The sequence below is a fragment of the Anolis sagrei genome, chromosome 5 (assembly GCF_037176765.1).
Source record: "Anolis sagrei isolate rAnoSag1 chromosome 5, rAnoSag1.mat, whole genome shotgun sequence".
NCBI lineage: Eukaryota > Metazoa > Chordata > Lepidosauria > Squamata > Dactyloidae > Anolis > Anolis sagrei.
In genome coordinates, this window is record NC_090025.1 from 113,153,262 (window position 1) to 113,178,900 (window position 25,639).

Here is a 25,639-nt window from a genome sequence, read left to right on the forward strand (position 1 = left end):
AAGGTGGTCCCATTGATGATCAGCACACTGGATGCAGTGCCTAAAGACCTTGGCCTGCACGTAAATACAAATGGCACTGACAAGATTACCATCTGCCAGCTGCAAAAGGCCACCTTACTGGGATCTGCACGCATTATTTGCTGATACATCACACAGTCCTAGATACTTGGGAAGTGTCCGACGTGTGATCCAATACAACTGCCAGCAGAGTGATCTTGTTTGCTGTGAACTCATCTTTTTGTGTTCCAAATAATAATAATAATAATAATAATAATAATAATAACAACAACAACAACAACAATACTTTATTTGTAGACCACCTTCTCTCCCCGAAGGGACTCAGGGCAGGTTACACACAAAAAAGGGCAAACATTCAATGCCCTAAATAAGTACAAACTAATCATGGCCCCGAAATTTGTCCCATTCATTTCATTTGAGTTTTTGTTTCGGATGGCACAAATCGGAAAGGCCTCTCCTGAAACAGTTTGGATAGCTGTGATCTAGAATTTAATGTTGAGAAACCTGCCAGACACTTATAGTGTTGCCACTTATAGTTATTGAGACAAAACTAAGAGAGATGTATGTTGAACAAAACGCAGTTAATAAAGAAATGTGCACCTGTAGTATCATTCAGCTTCTTTTCAATACTATTTTAAGCACAATTTTTTGGTTGCCAGTTTAACTCACTAAACAACCATGAAGCTTTACTCTTCATTCTTGAAATACATAATTCAGAGTTTTTAGTACTCACCTTCATGAATGCTCATCAAAAAGGCAACAAAGGGCTTTCAAACCAAAACAATTTTCCATCTGATTCATAAGGAATAATCTAAAGGTTTGGTATGCAACTGTAACTCCAAATACATTATTGCACAGTTTAGCTAACATCTACATTGAATAGAGTGGAAAATGAGAATATCTTTTAACAAATCAAACCATGTAGAGTTATCATTGTTATTCTGGATTGAAACAAGAAGCCTTGCTTGAAAAAGAACGGGTCACTGAATTGGAGTTTGCTTCATTTCTTCATAAGGCACCCTTGATTATTTCTTGACCTTTGTGATTACAGCATTGTCACTGGATAGTTTCAAAAGTTTTGTCTGTGCAGCCATCTGTTAATCCTGGAGTAATTTAGACTAATGAAGTGGCAAATAGAAGCTAACATTTATTCAAGGACCTAATAAAATTATATAACCATGATAAAGCCAAACATCACTGAACTCAGTTGCCTGGCATCTAGTGCCAAAACACTCAGCATATATCTACTGTTACTTGTTTTCCTAGGACACAAAGATGTGAAGAAAGTTTTTACATAGATACATGATTCTGCATTGATTCTGTCACAGATTTTTAACTCTTGAACCAAAGAGCAAAATGGTACCAATGAGTGAAACTACCACCCCACACCCATCAAACTGCACTTGTGTGAAAAGTGAGTGTAGGAAACCTAACTCAGAAATATGTGATTCATCACGGCTAACACTGTCAGACTCTATTTTAACACACAAAGATTTAAGCAACAAAGAAGTGTTGTGGTAAAGAACATTTGCAACCATGCAGTTTTCCAACACAATACATTCCCAGGAGATTGTGATGCTGTCATAAATGTCACAGTAATTTATCCCCTGAAATGTCTTTATGATAGTAATCACCAAGGATGAAGACAAGCTTTCATTCTTGTTCTAATTTTATATCGGCAATTACCTCAAACTTCCAGACTGTCATTTGTAACACTTCGCTGATTTATTGATTATCAAATAAATGTGTTCCCCATTTTTGTCAAACTGAACTCTGAGTCATTTACTGTGGCCACCGTCTGTATAGCATATATTGTTTAAGAAACAATATGCTTTTGCAGAGTTTATTTTGCCTTTTTTTATTTTAAGGAAACGTGGTAATTTTTTTTCTATACAAAATATTCAGAAAACAACAAGCAGTTATATGACAAAGGGACATTAAGTGTACTGTAAAATGTATTGTGGGGGGTGGTGGTGGTGGTGTCAGGTTGCCAAAGGCCTCCCCTTTCCCTTGGCTGCATAGTGTCCCCACATTTCTCAAATAGGAATGCATCAGGCACCAACCTACTGCAGTTCTGGACATGGGGAATAATTCATGAGGAGTTACTGGAAACCCCCTTTTGCAGTGCTCCCCAAATACTGCCATAGCACCTAAATCAGTGGTTCCCAACCTTTTATGGACCAGGGCCCACTTGACTAGGGACCACTTTGACCAGGGATCACTTTGACCAGGGACTACTCTCCAACATTAGTACCAAAAAGGTTACGAATCAGTTTTTGCTCAACTTTGGTTATTTGGGGTGCTGATTCAGAAAATAGCATTGGATAGACCACATCAGTTCTAGTTTGTGATACAGAACATATTCCATCCAATATTTATCTGCTCGCCCACAGAAAATAATATTTAATAAGCCTCGACATTATAAGAAGGGTTTGTGAGACCAGTCGCTCTCATTACAATGGTGTAGTAACGGTGAGGCCGCGGACCATATTTTAGTTCTTGCAGTCCACTGGTTAGGAACCACTGACCTAAATACACTGTTGTATGTCATCTATAAGGTCCCAGCCATTGTTTAGACCAGCCTCTATCTTCTTAATAAATGCATATTTGTCTAGTGAACAGGGTTGTCTTTCATCCACTATCCTTAAACACATACATTAGGAGTCCTGGTTATGTCAGCCATGGTTTCTTCTTCCACTTGAATAGATATGGACTTTTATATATTAGGAAATGTTTTCAAAAGTTTGGTAATTTCAAAATCAAAACTTTCCTTTCTTTCAAAACAGCAACAACACACATTGACAGCACAGCTACTAAACCACACATTCATTTTACATATGGTAATACATCATCATCATCATCATCATCATCATCATCATCATCATCATGATGTTTATGTATACCCTGCTTTCTTCTCTTAAATGAGACTCAGAGTGGCTATACACAAATAGAGGGTAGGGAATATGTATCTCATAGAGCAGGGATCCTCAAACTAAGGCTCGAGGGCCGGATTCAGCCCTCCAAGGTCATTTACCTGGCCCTTGCTCAGGGTCAACCTAAGTCTGAAATGACTTGAAAGCACAAAACAACAACAACTATCCTATCTCATCAGTCAAAAGCAGACCCACACTTCCCATTGAAATACTAATAAGTTTATATTTGTTAAAATTGTTCTTCATGTTAATTATTGTAATATTTTAGATGTTTTTTGCACTACAAATTAGATATGTGCAGTATGCATAGGAATTCATTTGTGTGTTTTTTCAAATTATAATCCAGCCCTTGAACAGTTTGATGGACTGTGACCTGGTCCTCTGTTTAAAAAGTCTGAGGACCCCTGCCATAGAGGGTATGGAAATCACTTTACAGTAGAGGGTATGAAAATACATAACTAAAATAAAACACATATTCGTTGTACTGTGCCTGCAAGTCATTTTGAATTTATAGTAACCCTAAGGGATTTTTTTTAGTAAGAATTGTTCAGAGGATACTTGCCTTTGCCTTCCTCTGAAGCTAAAAGAGCGTGATTTTCCCAAAGTCACCCAAAAGAGCTTCTTTGGCTGAGTGGAAGTTTGAACCTTGGTCTCCAAAAATTGTTGTCCAATACTCAAACCACTGCACCACACTGACTCAGGCAGACATTTAGCTACATTAATAGTTTCCTGCATTTCCTTTGGGAAAAATCACAGCACTTAAAAGTATCTTGTCATCTGATCCTCAGAACAAGAACAGTGTTTGGTAGACTAAGCTCATATTTAAGCCATAGGAGAAACTCTAGACTTAACTTCAGACTTGGGAACTCATATGATAAAATCATACACTGTTTCTCCCAGTCTTTAGAGATGGAAATGTTATTAACAAAAATAAACAAACCCAAGAACAAGAGGAGCCAGAACCCTGCTTCACATTTCATTTTCTCTGTGAAGGGAATTTCCCTGTCCATCACTGGCGCTCCCAGTGAGCCTCACCTGCAATCTAAAATTGTAAAAACCTGAAATGTGTTTCCCCACTTTCGGGTCAGAAAATGTCTTAAGAGGGATGTGTATTCCCTGTGATTAATAGATTTTTCCTTCAGATGTGCAGAGATTTCTGCAGAGATACAATTGGCCTTCTATATCCATGGTTTCCACCATGGATATAGAATCCCTGCCCCATCCCACCTAAATTTTCAAAAGCAAATATTGATTTTGCCTATTTATATAAGTTACAACATTTACTATGCTGTTGTATATAGGACTTGAGCATCCACAGATTTTGGTATCCATGCTGTGTGTGTGTGTGTGTGTGTGTGTGTTTGTGTTTGTGTGTGTGTGTCCTGGAACAAATGGCACTGGATAGCAAGGACTCAGCCTATATTTATCTCCCAATGACTAAACTCAAAGCAAACATACTAAATTTACAATCTGTTGGTAATTAAAAGTAGATATTATGACAAAGAAACATCATTTACCACTTGAGAGAGCATCACTACCAAATATGTGTTAAGTTGATCCACAGAAGGAATTAGGCTTTAACTTTTCCCAATTTGCTGCTTTCCAGATGTTTGTGAGATGATAGCACTCATAATCATCTTCCCATGCATGCTAGCAGTGATGTAGGTGGGGGTCCAACACATCTGGACGGAACCCTAGATATAACGATATACTTGTAGGTTTGTTATATCTGAAAATGGAGCCCGCCTGTATGACAAATAACTCTAGCAATAAATTATAAGGTTGTTTTCATGTCTGCAATTTTGGCGATGTCTTTATTTTGTCTCATGTCACATCACATTAAGCTGAAGCAATTTGTCTTTTAGTCTATTAACCTTGCAATCACTCTTAATGTCGACTGTGCTCATCAGATTATAAAGCTGGTGCCTTTGAAGTCTCCTGGGCTCTATTTTGCACTTTGTGAAGACTGTGAATGGAAAAATAAATGGAATTCACTGTTCCCCTATGTGTAGGCATTCAATGTACCTTTATGACAGTTTTAAGAAAAATCCAACCAAAAATACCTCCATACCCTTAGTATCTTGCATGACTTCTATATCTGAGTGTGATACCCTCGAAGACGCACACACGCAGATCCATGGATACCTGAAACTATATATAATACCCTATATTCTGACTACACTTGAGCTGAAAGCATACCATAAAATTGCACAGGAGAACCCAGAGAAGCCCCCAAACACTTCTAGAGTAAATATTTTTGGAACATGGGTAAGTGAAACCGTGGAAGTTGAATTCATTGATAAAGACAGTGTGCTATATTCTGCATACAAGGAAAAGTTTTAGTTTTGCAGAAATAAAAAAAACTAGTAAATACACTAATTTACAGTATGGTATTAGATAAGGGTGAATTCTAGAGGTGTCAATTGAAATGACAGACCAATTCACAATACATTAACAATTGGCCAATTTGACCAGGATACTGAAGACCAACTGACATTCGTGAAGTGGATATGTCCATGAAAGAATTTCACGTAATGTTGCCAGTTCTCTCTCTCTCTCTCTCTCTCTCTCTCTCTGTTGAGGGATTTCAGCTTTCCTAAAACCTCAGGTTTGGAGAGCCCGGTGTGCCTAACTCCCCAAAAGGCGAAAATAGGCACAGATGGGTAAAAGGCAGAACCAGAGGGTTATTCTCACTGGTCAGTGAAGATGTTAGAGGAGAAAGCACTCCAAAGCACTAACATAGCACAATTGCAAACTTTTGCATTTTTATTTTATTTGAATCTATTAAAAAAAAACCCATGTCAGCTCCTGATTTGCTGAAAAATTGTCTGTCTAAGCTCTACGTCCTGAGTGGTTCAGGACTCCATTGGATGCTTTTGGCTCTTTGTATGGTGGGAAATTCAATAATTGTCATTGGACCATTTGAAGCATTAGTCCATTTATTGATCCTCCTCCAAGAGCAGCATAATTAGAAAGGAATGCAATGTGGCATTGGGAAATGAGTCCATGATTACTTTAGTGGATTGACTCCAATTAATAAAACAGGGTGGATCTTAATGCACAATAAGGTGCTCTCAGGTGTTGGTTAGTCAATAGACTGTGATAGGGAGCTGATGCAGAGGTCTAGAAAAAGGGAACATTCCTAGGCTACCCCATCTCATATTGTACCATATTCTAGATAAAGGAAATCCTAAAGACTCTGACTCAAATTTATTGTATGTTCTTCTCCCATTCTTCATTGTGTGAGGATTATAATGATTTTCCTGGGTGAGGGTCAGGCAAGGGTGAGGGGAGTTCACATTCTGGGGAATTTCCAAAGAATTTTATAGAAAAGTTACTTTTTAGGGCAATTGGAAATGACCATGTAGCTGGTTATGTTTTCCAATGGAGCCACAGATAATTTGGAGTCAGATTTCTCAATATATGTACCTTTTAAGAAGTAAAGAGACACCACATTTCGATATTTACTCTCTCTTATTAAAAATGGAAATAGCTATCTATATATATAATAAAGAAGAGTGTTTGTTTGTATAGGACAGAGGGCGGACAGAGGGCGGACAGAGGGCGGAAGGTGTATGTGGCAGCGTTCTGATTGGCTGCCGCTGCGGTGCTATTTGCATATGGTCTCTGATTGGGCAGCTTCAATAGGAGCCCCTGGTGGAGAAGAGGGTTCATGGCAGAAACGGGGCATGACAGAAGGAAATTTGCATATGGTCTCTGATTGGCCAGCCTCAAATCCAACATTCCGAGATGACACAGAGAGGAAAGGAAAGGCCAAAGGGGGCTGGGTCAGAACACTCCCAATACAGACCGAAATAGGCACACACTACATCACCCACTCTACATCCTACTGCAGTTTGGAGGACTATGAACCATGGATGATGGGACTTGCAGTACCACCACTCACATTCTGAGACCGCTGTTAACCTTATCCAATGACTGATCAGGACCACACTTCGCACAGAGACCTCTCATGACCCACTTTACGTCCTGGTGTGGTTTGACCAGGGATGGACCATGGATTATGGGACTTGCAGTACCATTGCTCAATTCTTCAGACCACTGAACCCTCATCCAATTACCAATAAATACCAAACTTGGCACATTGAGTCTCCATGACACACTCTACATCCAGGTGCAGTTTGAAGGAGGATGCACCATGGACGATGGGACTTGCAATACCTGCACTCCCTTCCTAACACCATTACAACTGCCAACGATGATGGATCAGGATCACAATTTACACAGAGACCCTGCATAACTCACTCTACATCCTGGTGCGGTTTGGAAGAATTTGACAATGGATGATGGGACTTGCAGTCACTTCCCGAGACCACTGAGACCTCGCCAATGACTCATCAAGACTAAACTTGGCACATGGAGCTTCAATGACCCACTCTACATCCTGGAGCAGTTTGGAGGACGACAGACCATGGATGATGGAACTTCAAGTACCTCCACTACCCAAGACTGCTGCAAAACTCATCTAATGACCACTCAAGACCAACATTGGCACACAGAGCCCCCATGACCCACTCTACTCCTGCTGCAGTTTTGGAGAAGGGTGGACCATGGATGATGGAACTTCCAGTACCTTCACTCACATTCTGAGACCTCTGCAAACCTCATCCAATGACGGATCAAGACCAAACTTGGCACATAGACCTCTCATGACCCACTTTACATCCTGGTGTTGTTTGGAAAAATTTGGAGATGGATGATGGGACTTGCAGTACCTTTGCTCACTTCCTGAGACCACTGAGACCCTCGCCAATGACTAATCAAGACTAAACTTGGCACATGGAGCTCTAATGACCCACTCTACATCCTGCTACAGTTTGGAGGAGGACAGACCATGGATGATGGGACTTCAAGTACCTCCACTCCCTTCAAAACATTGCTGCAACTCTCTTCTAATGACCGATCAAGACCAAACTTGGCACACAGAGCCCCCATGATCCACTCCACATCCTGCTGCAGTTTGAAAGGGGATGGACTTTGGATGATGGGACTTGCAGTACCTTCACTCACTTACTGACACCACTGCCACCCTCATCTAATGACCGATAAAGACCAAACTTGGCACACAGAGCCCCCATGACCCACTCTATATCCTGCTGCTGTTTGTAGGAGGATGGGCCATGGATGATGGGACTTCAAGTACCTTCACTCACTTCCTGAAAATAATGCAGCCGTTATCCAAAGACCAATAAAGACCAAACTTGGCATACAGAACCACCATTACCCACTTTCTCTAATAACCCGGGCAACGCCGGGTCCCCAAGCTAGTATTGTATAAAATTCAGTATGTCTTAGCACTACAATAGGAGACCACTTCATATTAAATGGCATCTAGTTTATAGTATGTGGCCCCTGGTGGTGCAGCAGGTTAAAATGTGAGCTGCTGAACTTGCTGGCTGAAAGATTGGTGGTTCTAATCCGGGGAGCGGGATGAGTATCCTGTTAGGCCCAGCTTCTGCCAACCTAGCATTTCGAAAACATGCAACTGTGAGTAGATCAATAGGTATCGCTTCTGCGTTCCATGCAGTCATGCTGGCTACATGACCTTGGTGGGTCTCTACGGACAATGCCGGCTCTTCGACTTAAAAATAGAGATGAGCACCACTCCCCAGAGTCGGACATGACTAGATTTAATGTCAGGGGAAACCTTTACCTTTACTTTACTTTAAAGTACATCCTGACTGAATGTATGTGAGTAGGTCAATTTCTGCAACAAAATGCACTTCTTCTGCCATAATACCGTTTGCTGAAATTTGTGATATGTGAGAATACAGAAAAGAGGCCATCCTAACCATCTGACAGCACAATTGTATTTTTGTTTACTCATACATATGTTGAGTGGAATATATTTCTAAGTCAATTTCTAAGTACAGAACTTCAGTGCTTATACATTTCAAGACTCAATCATGTCAGCATATCTTGCTAAAGATTAAGTCTTTCTCCTGTGATACAGCAATGGAATAAATTGGTGTACATTTTGTTTGCTAGGTTCAAAGTTGATTTGATATGATAACCACTTCCTAAAAGCATACAGCTCCTCCTCCTCCCACTTGTATCTCTTGATCAATACACAAAGTGACTTACTAGAGTTGCAGTGTATTGTACATGCTGATTATTATCAATACAGGTTAAGTATCCTCAATATGGAATGCATAGGACTACAAATGGTTGGGTTTTACATTTTTTCTGGATTTTGGAATATTTTTATTTGCGTATACACACATAAATGAGATATCATGGGGAGGAATCCAAGTCTGAACATGAAATAAAGTTATGTTTAATATTCTGTTTATATAATATTTTTATTAATTATCTCCATGAACCAAAATTTGTGTACAATGAACCATAAGAAAGTAAAAAAGTGCATGTATTTTTGGAATTTCAGACAAGGGATGCTTGGTTAGCATGATACATGGAGGAAATGCTATTGTATCCTTGGGAAAAATCATTCCCTTCTGATTTATGAAAGACACATTTTAATATGGAAGCAGGAAACTGATTTTCAGTAGGATTTCACCCATGGAAGAATAGCTTATTCCTCCTTGCACCACAGTCCTCATGGAAATTGATTAAAAAATCAATAGCAGTGCCAACTGTTGAGTTTAGCTTTATATCTAGTTTAATCCTTAAAAGAAATTTACATTTGCAGACATGACGTTCAAGTTTGTTATGAGCAGATAAGATTATTTTTTTTAATGAAGACTAACAGTTGGGTATAATGCTTGCTTACAGAGGTTAAACCCACAGAGTTCAAGAAAATATGCACTGTATTCAAATCTTAATCAAATTCTGTCCTCTCTAACTAACAAAGTAACCTGTTCTTCCTTACAGCTTTCTGTGTGAATACATAAGCAATCTTTTGTGTTGAGTTCTTGAATGTTGTGGATTAGAACTGCAAGAGGCTTTTAAAAAACTTAAGCTACGTAAGCAGCCCCATGAAATTAAGTGGATGGACACAGTCAACGTGAAGCAGGGATTTCATCAAGTATAGCGCAGCATGACTCCTGTATCCAAGAGATAAGTATCTGTACTTTCATATCAATCCAACAAAATGCCCCCCCCCCCCCCGGGCATTTGCTAGGTCTTTAGTGGTGTTTTGGGCCTGGAAGTCCTTCATCTCAATACAATTCACCTTTTTATGCAGTTTCACATATCCACATGAAGTCCAGAAAGGTATCTCCTATGGATATCGGAAACTATACTGTATTTCTTCTTGCTGTTATATTAACATTTAATTCAGGTAGTGGTTGTTTAAATCATTACAAATGGTTAAATAGTTACAAACATTTTGGGTCCTAGATGGCTTGGGCCCATCCTTCTTGAGGGGCCGCATTTTCTCCTACCAGAACACACGAGACCTGAGATCATTGGGAAAGGCCCTTCTCTCGGTCCGACCGCCATCACAAGCATGGTTGGTGGGAATGAGAGAAAGGGCTTATTGGTGGTGATCCCATGGCTCAGGAAATTCCTTCCCAAAGAGGTGCAATCAATCTCCTCTCTACTGACCTTTTGTGCACAGGTTAAATTCTTTCTATGGAAGCAGACCTTCCCCGATAAACCATAATAGGCTGTGATGGGTAAGGCATACCAACGAAGGCCATCTTGGACCTGACAACGGATACATGGCCTAAACATAGAGAGCTTTAGGATTTTTAATATAATTTTTACTAGCTGTCCCCTGCCACACGTTGCAGTGGCCCAGTCTGTTTATCTGGAAAATAAAATAATGAGAAAGTGTTGGCTTCTAATATATGTAATTCCTTTATGTTTGTGGGTAAACAGTATTTCTTGCTGTTTCTTTGTCAGTGTTTTTGTGGAGATTGTCTGGTTGGCCTACTCTGGAACATGCAACGTATCATTGTCCTTCTTTAGGGGTCCCTTTCAAATCTTTGATACTGTATCTCTCTGTGTGTGAATCATATCTATCTATCTATCTATTAGGCCTGGGTAACAACGGAAAAAATTGTTTCTAAAATCGATTTGTATTTGGGGGGTTTTTTTGTTTCGATATTTAAAATAATTACAAAATTTTCCTTTTAAAAAGTTCGATATTTACGAAATTTCATAAATGGTAAAAAATTAACGAATTGATTTCCGAAACAATAACGAATCGATTCGTTAATGGCGGACGCGACCGCGAAATACACTGAAAAACCTCCAAAACCTTCTGAAGCTTCCCTCTCCCTCTGTTGTTGACTGTTGGTGTGATATTATAATTTTTTTTCACTAATTAAACCATAAAACTGGCCCAGACATGCGGAAACAATAACGAAACGAATACAATATCGAAATACGAAGCATATGCAAAACATTTTTGAAAATTCGTTTTTTTAAATAGTTGCTCCAGAATGGTTCGTTATCGTTTTGTAATTGAAAAAATTAACGAATTATTAACGAATTACGAATTAACGAAACGAAACCGCCCAGCCCTACTATCTATCTATCTATCTATCTATCTACCTATCTATATCTATGACTGGATGGCTCTTTGTCAGGAGGACTTTGATTATGTTTTCTTGCCCTGATGAAGGGAGTTGGATTGGATGGCCTTAAGTATTTTCTGTTGGTCATGGGGGTTCAGTGTGGGAAGTTTGCCCCGATTCTGTCCTTCGTGGGTTTCAGAATGCTCTTTGATTGTAGGTGAACTGTGAATCCCAGTGACTACAACTCCCAAATGTCAAGGCCTATTTCCCCCAAACTCCATCTGTGTTCATATTTGGGCGTATTGAGTACGTTTGCCAAGTTTGGTCCAGATCCATCATTATTTGAGTCCACAGTGCTCTCTGGATGTAGATGAACTACAACTCCCAAACTCAAGGTCAATGCCCACCAAACCCTTCCAGTATTGTCTGTTGGTCATAGGAGTTCTGTGTGCCAAGTTTGGTTCAATTCCATTGTTGATGGAGTTCAGAATGCTCTTTGATTGTAGGTGAACTATAAATCCCAGCAACTACAACTCCCAAATGACAAAATCATAATTTTTGAGTGTTGGTCACTCCTTGTTTTATGAGAAGTTTTGTTGCCAAATTTGGTGTGATTTCATTCATTGGTTCTTTTGTTTTTAAGGTACTCATTATGCACAGAGCATTTTTATACATATAGATAGATGGATGACCTCACTGGCCTGAAGCCCAGGGAATTTTAGTGGTATATATTGTATAGACTGATTTGTTGTCTATGGCTTATGTAACTGTGTTATCTGTTTATCAGTTTATTTTATGTCATGTAGTTTCTGTTGTTTTAATTTGTTTGCTGCTTTGAGTCCTATCTATGGGAGAAAAGCAGGATATAAATAAATAAATAAATAATTCAAATGGTTCCTTAAAAGGGACTGATACCCAGCTAGCAGATCTCTTTAATGGCCATTGATGGTCAGTGACTGCTAATCACAACATAGGGCCCCTTTCACACTGAACCGTGAATCCATTTTGAGCTTTGAAACTCTGGCATTTGCAGTTCTGTTATTTGTTATTGTGTGCCTTCAAGTCATTTCCAATTTATGGTGACCCTAAAGTGAACCCATCAAGGTTTTTTCTCGGCAATATTTACTCAGAGTGGGTTTGTCTTTGCCATCCTTTGAGGCTAAAAGTATGGCTTGCCTCACTGACTGGGGTCACCAATGGGTTTCTGCGGCTCATTGGGATTACAACCCTGGTCTTCAGAGTTATAGGACATCATCACATTGAACCTGGGATTTGCCACACATCATGGTGAATCCAGCAGGGGGTGGGGGGAACCCATCACTTCATCCTTCTCTCCTCATCCCATGGGGGAAGCCTCCTGTGTTGTTGCCACTATCCCCTACGACACTTTGGCTTCACTTGAGGCATGGAGCCCTGTCGGAAGTAGATCATGTGATGTAGGCCAGTGGGCTGTATGCCTGAAGTGAGGTCTAAGTATCGTAGAACAGGCAATTTCCCCCTTCTAATGAGGTTGTTAGTCTAATGCTCAAACCACTCCACCATACTAGATCTCATTTGCAGTTTAGGGAAGAATATTTAGAAATCTCAGCCAGAGATTGTTATTGCCTCATCAATACCAAGAACTCACTCTCCTGAGTCCTTTTGTGAAATACTCTTCTTCTTGAGACACTAGTATAATTTTATTAGCAATTAGTTTTTCTCCCTCACTTTCCTCTATATAATTTCAAGATATTACAAAAGAAGAATATCTATTATAAATCTCTAGCACAAGGAAAATACTTCTTAAAAACAAGCACAAATCAAGAAAAAAAATCTTTATGGTTAGAAAAAAATAGATTTTCAGGAGGCTAGTCTTTCTAAGGACCTCATCTGATGAGCAGTCGAAAATCAGAGGGAAGTGTCTTATCCCATTCCCTCTCATCTTTCCTCATCTTCTGAAATGTCCAGCCATCTCATATCCTTTCTGTGCCTTTCCCTGCCTTCTCTGAGTTTTCTTCAGTTGGGAGTTGATTATAATCAGTCTCCTGGAAACTGGTTCTTCTCTCCATTTCCCTATGCTGTCACCACGGAGTCCCATGGGCAACCACCTTGCATCATGTGATGGACAACATTTCAGGAGTGCAGATAAATAGAGAGAAGATGGTCTCAAGCTAGCATGGGTTGAAGTCCTAGGTCTCTAGAATTTTGTTAGTTTGCATTGTATGTGAGTGAAAAATATCAAACTGTTTGACAAATTGAGTGGCCTCACATATCTGCTGAGCACAAGCTCATCTATTTTACTAGGCCAGAACACAGTTTGTCCCATTTTCTAGCTAAGCACTCTCTTGTTCTATAAAAGCAACTTGCTTTGCAGTCACCTATTGCTCCTGGCAGTAATCCAAGAAAAATATGCTGCCTCTGTTCCTCAAAGGTAATTTTCTGTTTTCTCCCCTATTGAGCACTTAACAGAATGTCCACTTACTATTTATCTGTTACGTTGGTTTTATGACCTTTTTGTCTCCGGAGATCTGAATTCAGTTTTTGCAGCCACAGAGCTCTCTGCGGTATTATGAGGGAATTGGAGACTTGTTTTAGGGATGAGTGAGAATAGGTGATAATCTTTGAACTTGCAAAAGTGACTTCGCTGAACTTTAGCTCCCAAGATGCCTCACTATCACAGCCCCATTTATGCAATAAATACATTTGTAATGAATGAACAACAACAACAACAACAACATTTGTGACTGGATGCAGGTAGCATTTATTATGTCAAATGACTCTCATATGCTGGTGGATAACAACTTCCATTAATCCGGATGAGCAAACCAATGGTTAAGAATAACCAGAGTTGTAGATCAACAATATTTGGAGGACTATAGGTTTACCATCTTGCTGGGACCTGTGCTAGACAGGATCAAACAGTCATCTAATGTAACAGTTGGTTTCCAGCACGAACATCTGGGGAGCATCCAAGGATGATGTGTCAGAAATACCCTCTCTTTCTGCCCATTTAGCTATCATACCTAATAGTCACTAACAGCACCTCCAACAGGTTCCAATCTGAGCTCTTGGCTGTCACTGCAATGAGAATAATTTTGCCTCATTAGAGAAAGGGCTTCATTTGACCTGTCATGAATCCTACTGCCAATTCATTTGACTAAAAGATCTAATATTATGAGAGCAGGAGAAAATGTCTTCTTTTCTGCATTTTCTTTACATCATTAATTTTAGTGACATCTTTGGCCCATCCTCGGTTCAGATATCAGCCAGCCTTAAATCAAGAAATAGTTTTCTAAGATCTACAGAGATGCTCACAGGAACAGCCCAGCAAGCAAGAGTCCAAAAGTAGCAGGCTCAAACCCAGAACCTCAAGTTGTGGCTGATACCAAATAAGTAACTTCCCCCTGGGCACACAGAAGACTGGGTGACTTGGAAGGTGCTGAACGGACTATGTTCTGGCACCATGAGATGCAGAGCCAACCTTAAGAAATTGAGCCACAAAGTGGAGTCCATGATATGTGAGTGTGGAGAAGAGCAAACTACAGACCACCTATTATAATGCAGTCTTGCCACATGCACGATGGAGGAATTCCTTATAGCAACACCAGATGCACTCCAAGTGGCCAGCTTCTGGCCAAAGGACATTTAATATAATGCCAAGTTTTTAAACTTTGTGCTTTTTAAATACATTTTCAACTTGGTTACCCTTGGTATTTCGCATAGTAACCTATGGATGTGAAAGCTAGACCATAAGGAAGGCTGAGCGAAGGAAGATAGATGCTTTTGAACTGTGGTGTTGGAGGAAAATTCTGAGAGTGCCTTGGACTGCGAAAAGATCCAACCAGTCCATACTTCAGGAAATAAAGCCTGACTGCTCACTGGAGGGAAGGATAGTAGAGGCAAAGATGAAGTACTTTGGCCACATCATGAGAACACAGGAAAGCTTAGAGAAGACAATGATGCTGGGGAAAATGGAAGGGAAAAGGAAGAGGGGCCGACCAAGGGCAAGATGGATGGATGGCATCCTTGAAGTGACTGGCTTGACTCTGAAGGAACTGGGGGTGGTGACAGCCTACAGGGAGCTCTGGTGTGGGCTGGTCCATGAGGTCATGAAGAGTCAGAAGCGACTAAACGAATAAACTACAACAAACCTTGGTTTGGTCTGATACGATAAAGAAAATAAATTAATTTTATAAACTTGCTTTGTCATGCCCTCTTGTCATCTCTAAATTGTCTAAATAAACAAAAGTGATCAAGATTTGTATTACTTCAGGTGTAAGTATCAGTCATAATTAGATATAAGATTACAAGATACAGATAACTGGAAAAATAACTGAATAAGAGGTTCATTTTGTTATCGTTTATCAATATAGTTAATAGTGCAATAGTATGAATGTTTATTTAGCAATAAAACCTATTCAGCCCAATAGAGCTTTGGATGTGATTTTCCTGGCCCACGAGGTCTCTTCCAAGTCTATTATTCTATGAGTTTACTCCCATGTAAATCTATATATGCATATGACTTAAATTATTTGGATGTAGCTTACAAGACCAGTGAAAACCTTGCTGGGGGAAAAATACTGAGATTTTCACCAGATGCCAATAGCCAAGGATTATTTTAAGGATAATAGAATATTATGTTGAGAGCTTTATATATTTTGCGGTGACTTCACTGACAGTCAAATCAATAAACTAAACTGCCTGACTGTCAACTCAATTTGATATACTTTATGTTCACCTAGAAACAAGCAAGCCCTTAGTCTGAGTTTACTGGGTTTTGGATTACAGCACGACACTGCAAGAGATATGTTCAGAAGAACTACTTCTGCCTTTTCAGTCTGACTGAGCTTCTGAAGGTTGCCCAAATACTCCAGCTAAGCAGGAAGCTAGAAATGACAGTAATACACAGACGGATATTGTGTACTGAAGGAACACAATATTAATGTACTTAATTTCTCTAGCACTCTCTCCCATGGTCATGTAGTGATGTACAACACCTTTTTTCCTGAAATGTTTATATTTCTGTCCTCCATGAAGCTCAGAATAAAGAATAGAAAATTGTCTGAGGGATAAATAGGCCAAATGAAATAAAAATGGCACATTAGATAAACTCACCGGCAGGCAGGGTAAGGTAGCCATTCTGGGCAGTGGGTTTGCAGTGCCAGGAAAGAGCAGGGAATAATTTGTTATCTGCTTTCTTATTACTGTATTTTTATTACATTTTTTTTTTGCTGCCAGGGAGTGGTGCCTGTGGGATTCCGTGCTTCATTTACCAATGTAGCTTGTCCAGATTTTGTTCTATACCATTTGACTTGGCCAAAGAGGGAGGAGGGTGCAAAATTTAATACAGGCTATTTCTGGATTGACCCAGACTTAGGAATGTGCAACTAGGCTGGAGGAAATGAGGGACAACTCATTTTATGGTCAGGCCAAAGTACCCACAGTTTATTATTTATTTATTTATTTACCACGCTTATATATCGCAATTCTCAGTCCAAGGGCGACTCATTGCTGTGTATTTCTGTCATTTCTAGCTTCCTGCTTAGCTGGAGTATTTGGGCAACCTTCAGAAGCTCAGTCAGACTGAAAAGGCAGAAGTAGGTCTTCTGAACATATCTCTTGTAGTGTCATGCTGTAATCCAAAACCCAGTTTATGGTCCTCTTGTCACAGAAGGAAGGTGATGCCTTTGATGTTCAGGGTTCATCCATCCACCAACATATTCCATACAGAATCCTCTGTTCAGCATTATTATTATTATTATTATTATTATTATTATTATTATTATTATTATAAACACAACAAGATCACTACACAGCAAACAAGATCACTATGCTGGCTGTTGTATTGGACCACACATCAGACACTTCCCAGATGTTTAGGACTGTGTGATGTATCGGCGAATAATACATGCAGATCTGAGTAGGGTAGCCTTTTGCAGCTGACAAATGGTAATTTTGTCAGCGCTGATTGTATTTAAGCGCAGGTTTTAGGCACTACACCCAGTGTGCCGATCACCACTGGGACCACCTTGACTAGTCTTTGCAGTTCGATCTTTAAATCCTCATATCATGTCAGCTTTTCCAGTTTACCAATAATAATAATAATAATAATAATAATAATAATGATTTATACCCTGCTTTCTCTCTCCACAAATGAGACTGAAAGCAGCTAACAATACAACCAATTCAATGTAATTTAAAACCCAAAAACATACAAAAATTAAAAGAGAAATTTAAAAAACTGTCAAAATCCTTAAAACAGATTCAGAGCTTTAAAAGCCTGCCTGAATAAAAAGGTTTTATCCTGCCTTGAGAAGGACAGCAGGGAGGGAATAAGCCTGTTTCCAATAGCCCATTGAAGGAGACAACGCTGGCAGGAAGGGCCAAATCCTGCCAACAAGAACCCCATCTTCTGAGGGGATCCAGAGATTGGATACGGCAAGGTACAAACAGCACACTGATGAAATCTGTATGCCTTCTATTGAACTGTTCATATTTACATAACAGCCCCATTGTTCTCTGAGGCTCACACCTCAGACCTCAAACTATTTTGCCAGTCTAGACCACTCCTCCTGAACGGATTCTCCAAACAGCTCCCACTTCGAACTAACAAATGACAGCTCTTTTTTTCCTGCTACGAAGAAGATGCCATCCATCTCTGATGTCAATGGGATTTCCGAGCCAACAAAGATCGAAATCCGTCAGTTTCCTGGCCAATCAGGGGAGATCGTGGGGACTTTGAATGGCTGTCAAACGCGATAAAACATCTTGCACTATATTGCTTGCTTATGTCCAATTCATTCTGAGTGGAGACTCTGTAACAGACATCCTTTCAGGCCTGAAAGTATTAAACCTCTGTTCTTGCAGGCTTCAAATCTAATTTGCATGCTGATCTGGTTTAAAAGTGGTAGGCACAACAGGGATCGGATCATCATCTCACCCCTTTGGTGGATAGCTCAATTTTGACTTTTTGGCCTCCATCACAACTTTATGGGTAACTTTCAATAGAATTGATCTGGAGTACCCAAAAATGCTTAGAGCACTGTTCTGTCTAAAAATCTCTTGGTCCTCCAGCATCACTCTAGAATTAGCTTCCGCTGGAAATTGACCATAGTGTTGTAGTGGATGACCTAGAGATAACATATTAATCAAATCCATGACCAATTTAATCCGCAGAAGTGAATCTGCAGATGTGGAAGCACATCTGTATCTATTTGCTCTTGTCAGTTTAAAAACGTTGAAAGGAGAAAGGGTGAAATGCTTGCTTTAAACTGCTCCTCCACATTAAAATAACATTTTGTAAACTGACAAAATTCAGGATAATAATGGTAGCAATAAATATCATGGTGGCACCATGTTACAATTACACAAGACATTACACATTATTAAATGAGTTATCAAGTTTTACTCGTTAAAACATCATTGAAATGCACATTGCATCACAATTATAGAAGCTGTTTTGCTGAACTGCAGAACACCTTATGATGTGGGGTTGCTATCTTGCAAATAACCAAGGCTAAGGGCTATTTCTGTGCTGGGAGAAGCATTTAGCCACAATAATCTGAAACTCTATATCCCATCCTTTCTATTGGTAAGAGTTTCATTCTTGGGCAGTTTGTGGGTGCAGAGATACAGCGATTTCAAATCAGGTCCATATTTTTGAAACACATAACTTATGGTTTACTTATGTGAAGGTTGACAAAATTACCTAGACATCTGTAAATGTGTCCATTACAATGGATAAGAAATATTATGCTGAGGCTAATTTTGCCATTTTTCAATAATACATTTTGTTTCCATATGCTGTAATCACTTACCTTTCATGTTCTCTATTCTTTCAAGACATCTTAATTCTAAAAACAGAGATACCGTTGATTTTTTTAAAAAGTTCTTGATTTCTAGATCTTCTAGTTTCACTAGTATTCAGATATCCCTGCTCACCCCTTTTATACAGAGTATCCCAGAAATTTACTTGAGCATCTGTTTTCCATTCTGCAATGGTCTGAGTAATTGTTTTTGGGCACCTTAATAATTCTCTGTTTGAGAGCCCTACAGGAACCACTGAACTACAGCAGATTATTCTACATGCGTTATCAAATATCAGGATTCCTTAGGATACAGCCCTGCCATTTAAATGGCATTACAGTGCTGTACCTATGTAGTGCAAATATACTCTAAAATACTGACAACAAAAACACAACAACAATTCCTCCTACCTCCAAACAAAAACTGTATTCGATCTTTGTTGGCAGTGGCAATATATAAATACCCAAGTAAGACTTCTTACACTTCAGTGCTGACAACTAGCAACAGTGACGTTAATTTCATTGACCATGCTACCCATAAGTACACATGTGTAGATTATAGAAGGCGAAAAAGATGGTCTGACGTTATGCCTAAGTATCCTAAGGATACTGGGAGCACAGTGCAAGACTCACTGGATTTTAGGCACATATTAAAAGCTTGGTTCAGATTCTTCAATGTAATTCTGGGCTTTTAAAAAAATCAGAATCCACTTGTATCCGATTTTGGGAAGATTTCAATAAATAGGATAAAGGTTAAAGGAATTGCTTTGTATCTTGGGGGAAACCAAAACTTTCACAAAAGCACCACATACATGGAGGACATTGCATATGTTTACATTGTTCATTATGGTTTTCAGAGAACCCTTTGAAAGATAGCAGCAACTGGTGTGTTCTGTGTTGATGGGAGTGGTGAATCCACTTTGCATTTTAGTCTGAACTTTGAAGGAACTCTCTAAGGTGCTGAAAGGGATAGTTTTATTAGGAGTTCCTCCATGAAAAAAATCTCTAATAGTCGGCAAGTTGAAGGGCAGCTTGCCCACACCACTAATAATGTTCCCTGCCATGTTCAGCTGCCAGAAAGCATTGGGAAGTACTTTAGGGTATCTGTGCTTCACAAGGGAGACCCACCACAGCTTCGGGCAGCATCCACGCCAACTGGGTGTCAACTAAAGAGCACAATATACTGTAGAAGTGTGCAGCAGTTTGATTGAGAGGGGTTCACTGCTGCCTCCACTCCTTGACTTGGTTAAACAATCACAAAAAACAGAAATGACATCGGCACTCACTCCAGCTCTTACAAATGAATATTTCCACTTTAAAACACGGCACGCAGGAAAGTGTGCCTTGTGTAGAAGTTAATTACTGCTGGGAAATGGTGAGCACTTTCATAATGATTGTTTTAAACTGCTTGTGTTGCAAGGTGTATTTTTGCTTCACTCCCAAATTTGGTGGGAGTGCAATGAATATAAATGTGAAAATGTGTGGTTTTAGCCTCTGCCATGGGAGCATATTCAGAGGTGCCCTGTTGACTGCAAAAAGGTATGAGGAAGGCTATTATGATTATAAGCCATGTGTTGTCTATTTTGGCCTAAATGTTTGGGTGTCACTTTGGCACTGTTATTCTCTTTCAGCCCAATTTACCTCCCAAAATAGTTTGGAAGATAAAATGCGGGAAACAACAAACTCCATTTAGAGCTCCGTGGAGAAATAGTAGGCTATCAAGGTAATAACTTAGAGAAGAAAGGCCCTGGAACTTCTACACCAGGCAAGCAGTTCTTGATAAGGTGACCAAAGATTTCTCAGCACACACATCAATATAGAAAGTTGAAAATGTCTACATCCCTGGCAGAGAGGCATTACTGGTCCATAAACTCACCCATGAAGTAGCTGGTAATTTTACAGAAAGTACTTCCAAAAATGAAATCCTGCAGGAGGTTAGGAATGAGGGTGAAAGGCATGCAGAAGAAACAAAGCATGAGATCACTGATGGCCAGCGACAGCAGGAAGATGTTTGTGACAGTCCTCATTCTCTTGTTTCGGATCAACACAATCATTACCAGGGTGTTGCCCAGGACACTGAGCAAAAAGATCAGGGAATATAAAATAATCCGAACTGTCTGCCCCAAATCTGAAAGTAAACAAAAATGAGAAAATATCAGAAGAGACACTGCAAGAGGTTACAATTGTTTTTCTTTGCAGTATAATGAACTATCCTTTGCTTTATTTTTTTTTATTCAAATTGTGAGCCATTTTGGGTCTCCTACTGGGAGAAAATTACATAAAGAAATAAATAATTGGTAAATAATGTGAGTGCATGAAAAGCAGTAGTGGATATTCTACTAAAAATGCTTGTTTTAGTAAGATGAACTTTCCTTATCCTAGTTTGAAATGTTACCCAGTAAGCACCTTATTCCTTTAATCTTTCTTTCTGCATATGTAGGATAATACTGTATAAAGGTAAAGGTTTTCCCTTGACATTACGTCTAGGTATGTCTGACTCTGGGAGGTGGTGCTCATCTCCATTTCTAAGCCAAAGAGCCGGTGTTGTCTGTAGACACCTCCAAGGTTATGTGGCTGCATGGAGCACTGGTACCTTCCCACCGAAGTGGTACCTATTGATCTACTCACATTTGCAAGTCTTCAAACTGCTAGGTTGGCAGAAGCCGGGGCTAACAGTGGGAGCTCACTCTGCTCCCTGGATTTAAACAGCCAACCTTTTGGTCAGCAAGTTCAGCAGCTCAGCGGTTTAACCCACTGTGCCACTGATCATCTATGATCATTCAAGAAGCCCCTTTCACATCCTTCCAGGGGCATATTTACAAGGCAAAGTAAAATGAGAGTATTTCCCTCTCCCAGTAGCAATTATGTTCACCTTCTCCAGTGAAATTTTCTTTTACTCCCCAAATTCTTCTTTTATCAGTCTTTTTATGCTTGTCAAGCTCCTTCTTGTCCTCTCTCTATCTGGAGCCTTTTTAAAAGAAGCATTTATATTGGGAAGGAGGTCTGGAGAAACACAGACTTTGGGCAGCAGCATGTCTTCAGTAACCAATGCACTATACCTTAAGCTGGGAAAGAATGGACTTCTGCTCTAGCTGATCACAATATAATTTTATATGTCAGCCTACACCAGGCAAGGTGAACAGCTGCCTCCAGAATTCCTTACTGAGCAGGTATGAATAACAAAGAGAGGGAAAAGGGAAAACAGGTATGTTTGCCTCACCAGATACTCCTAAACACATTTTTAAAGGGATAGATCTATAATTCTATCTATGGAAGTCCAAATCATAAGAAGAGTGGCCACTGGGGAAAAAAATCCCTGGATTGATTTTGGAATAAGTCTTGGTTTTCAGAAGATTCAATTCATTTTGTTTATTTGTGCAAGACTTCTCTGGAGAGGTTAATTTCATATGTGCATATTTTTAGTTCTGAATAAAATGTTTGCTGTTTATCAGTCTACTTTTTTGTGCTGTAGGAATCTACCTGAGTATTTCTATTTACACCTGCCTCTGATGACAAGATTTCTATGAAAGGCATAATGCCCAGGCACACATGTACTTCACTGAGGTATACATGTATTAACTGTTCACACTGCCTTTGTTAACTGTTCCATCTCTTTTTCTTTGAAGTCTACATTGTATTGCTGAATATTCAACTGATGTTTCACATTATTGCAATACTAGAAATTTGGAGATTGAAGAAAACATTCACTAGGGGAGCGGAGGCAGTGGCATGAGCGGGGGTTCCTTTTATTTTGCCCCTTGCCTATAGCTAGGCATCTGCTTCTGTCCTATTCTATCCGGTGCCATAACTGTGCACCTGCTAAAATTTCCTGTTCCAAAGTATTGTTACAAGCCCCAAAGCCCTGTCTTTGTAACTGACCTGTTTCAGCTACAGTTGGAACAGCGCATTTGGCAGCTATGGAATTTCCAGCCTGAATTAACTACTGGAATCCAACATGTGTGCAAGTGTTAAGTGTAATTTGCATGGGAAAGAATTCAGAGCCTAGAAACAGAATTTCTGTAGGACAGCTATAAGAATCACCTCATAAGCATGATCAGTGACCAAAAAAGCCAATTTTCCAGCTCTCGAAAAATGAGAGGTAAGAGGAAAGGTGCTTAACCCATTTCCATGCTGGCTACATTTCCTTAGCCTGCTCCCTCTCCAGGGTCCTTCCACACAGCCCTATATCCCAGAATATCAAGGCAGAAAATCCCACAATATCTGCTTTGAATTGGGTTATCTGAGTCCACATTCAGATAATGTGGGATTTTTTTTTTTGCCTTGATATTCTAGAATATAGGGCTGTGTGGAAGGGCCCTCCAGTTACTTCTCTTCCAGATGGCTTTCTGAGTTCTACTTGCTAGTTAACTTAAGATGGGTAGCTGGGCTTGAGGAACAGAGGGGAAACCTGGAAGAAAGGTGATACATGGAGGAAGGGTTAAGCAGCCATTTGTGCTTGTTATTTCTTCCTCGCCAGTATCCCCTTCCCATCTCTTTTTTGACATCATATTGGGAATTTTGTATTTGCTACCAAACATGTAGTTCTATCCTAAAAGGGTAAAAAAACTGTCACAGTGGTTGGATTGTAACATTAGTTCAGGTTCTGCAAAAAGCTTGGAAAAGGCTGCATCTAGGTACAATGAAACACAGATCTGGTGTGTATTTGGATCAGTTGCTCTGTCAAGTATAGTTTTTAATTGTTTTTAGATTCGTTGATTTATCTACCAGGAATACACCACATGCTTCCTTTCAGAAATCTGGCATACTCTGCTTGTACTTTATCACCTCTTATTGCAATCGAACACCTCACAAATTGTGAAGAATTGTAAACCACTGACTTAGGAGGTTTGCAAAGCTTATCAGCTACCAGGAGAGCAACATAGGTCTCTACATGATTTATAGTTGAATCTATTTTTTCTCTTTTGTACCATGTAATATTTAATCTATTTATGTCTTCTATGCATAATACTGTTCATAACAGCAGTCCTGATTTTCTTTGAGAAAAGCTATTTGATATTTTCTAGTGTTTTAACTTTCTCTTTTGAACATTTTCTGTCTTGACTTACAACGGCTATTTTTTCTTGTCAACCTGTACATTATTCTTTAAATGCAGTTATAATCAGAAAGTCACTACATTAATTTCTAGCATTCGCTTTCATCAAAACACATCCACAAAAAACCAGTTTGTCACTTAAAATCTTGCTTAAATTATTGACTATAGATTAGTTACAGGTGAAACTATCTAGTTTATTTTTCAAAGGTACCTACCTTTATAAAGCTGACGATGATTCCTGCAGTAAAATGTATTATTTTCATAGTCGAGCTCAGACAGGAGTAAGGAAATATTGTGGTCGAAGCCAAATATGGTACTATTAAGTTTATCCATGCTTCACTTTCCAGAAAATGCAGAAAATGCAGTTCGAAGCTTATCTGTTCATTCTTTTGATGAATGCACACAGGGCTTTGAAAAATTCTGTAGCAGGAGGATTTGACAGGAGAGAGAGCTGTCCAAGCCAAAGTAGTCCTTTTTCAGTCACCCATGGGTAATGCTTTGTCCACAGTATGCTGTGAAGCATGGGAACGGTTGCTTCTAATAAGATATGAGACAGCTTGGATGCCGCAGAGAGAAATGCATGCATATACACAAGCACTCCGTTCCCTCTCTCTCCTAGGTTCCTCCCTCTCCTTTCTACTGAATTACTGACTGAGCTGGTGTTGGGATCATAACCATACTAAAGAATGATTACAAAATTAACCCCTAGTACAGCTGCTCACTGCTCCCATATGGTCAAGACTTCCTCCATACGCAGAGATTTATAAGCCTGAGTTAGTAAATCAATTGCAATTCAAAGTGCCACAAATAAGCTTCCTGCAGCTTGCTCTTAGACATATTTACTCAGAAGTAAATCTAGTGAGTTCAGTGGGATTGACTCCAGGCTACACAGACTAACATACTGAGGCAACAATGTTTGAAAGGATATTAAGCATTATTCCTTTCAAAGTACATATAACTTGTTTTCTGTTTCTCTTAGATATTAACTCTTTATTTATTTAAATTAGTTCTAAACAGAAGTTCGTCCGATGGATTCTAGGACAATCTCCAACAGACTCATGAAGAATTCAAACAAAATATAAACACAATATCCTTTGTAGTCAAATGTCAGACTAGAATTCTCCCTGCTTGTAGTGCTTAGAGGTCCCAACATCCACACTACTGACCTCATCAGGCGGGGTACTTTTTGGTGGCATGCACTTTTTTTCTTTACTTTTGTAATGAAACTTGATGGTTCCCATCCCACAACATAGAGCTACTTCTGGTATGGCTCTGCATAAAATTAAAAACAAACAGCAACACAGGAGGCTTCCTGTGAGGTATTGGATCAATGGGGGGAAGCTGGGTGATCAATGCTTTCCCCCATGGGATGAGCCAAAGGGTAATGTCTAACTTATATTCAGTCTA

General features: G+C 39.5%; 1 protein-coding gene across 1 annotated transcript in view; it reads right to left on the bottom strand.

Annotated features, from left to right (window-relative positions):
- The window catches only part of CCKAR (cholecystokinin A receptor), a 44,488-nt gene extending 19,916 nt beyond the window's left edge, over positions 1–24,572 (bottom strand). Inside the window, exons 1-2 of the mRNA XM_060776144.2 lie at positions 24,448–24,572; positions 21,056–21,307 (exon numbers count right to left, since the gene is read on the bottom strand). Of these exons, the coding sequence (XP_060632127.2) occupies positions 21,056–21,307; positions 24,448–24,565 (370 nt within the window). The 5' untranslated portion in view covers positions 24,566–24,572. The remainder of the gene's footprint in view (positions 1–21,055; positions 21,308–24,447) is intronic.
- Between the last annotated feature and the right edge of the window lie 1,067 nt (positions 24,573–25,639).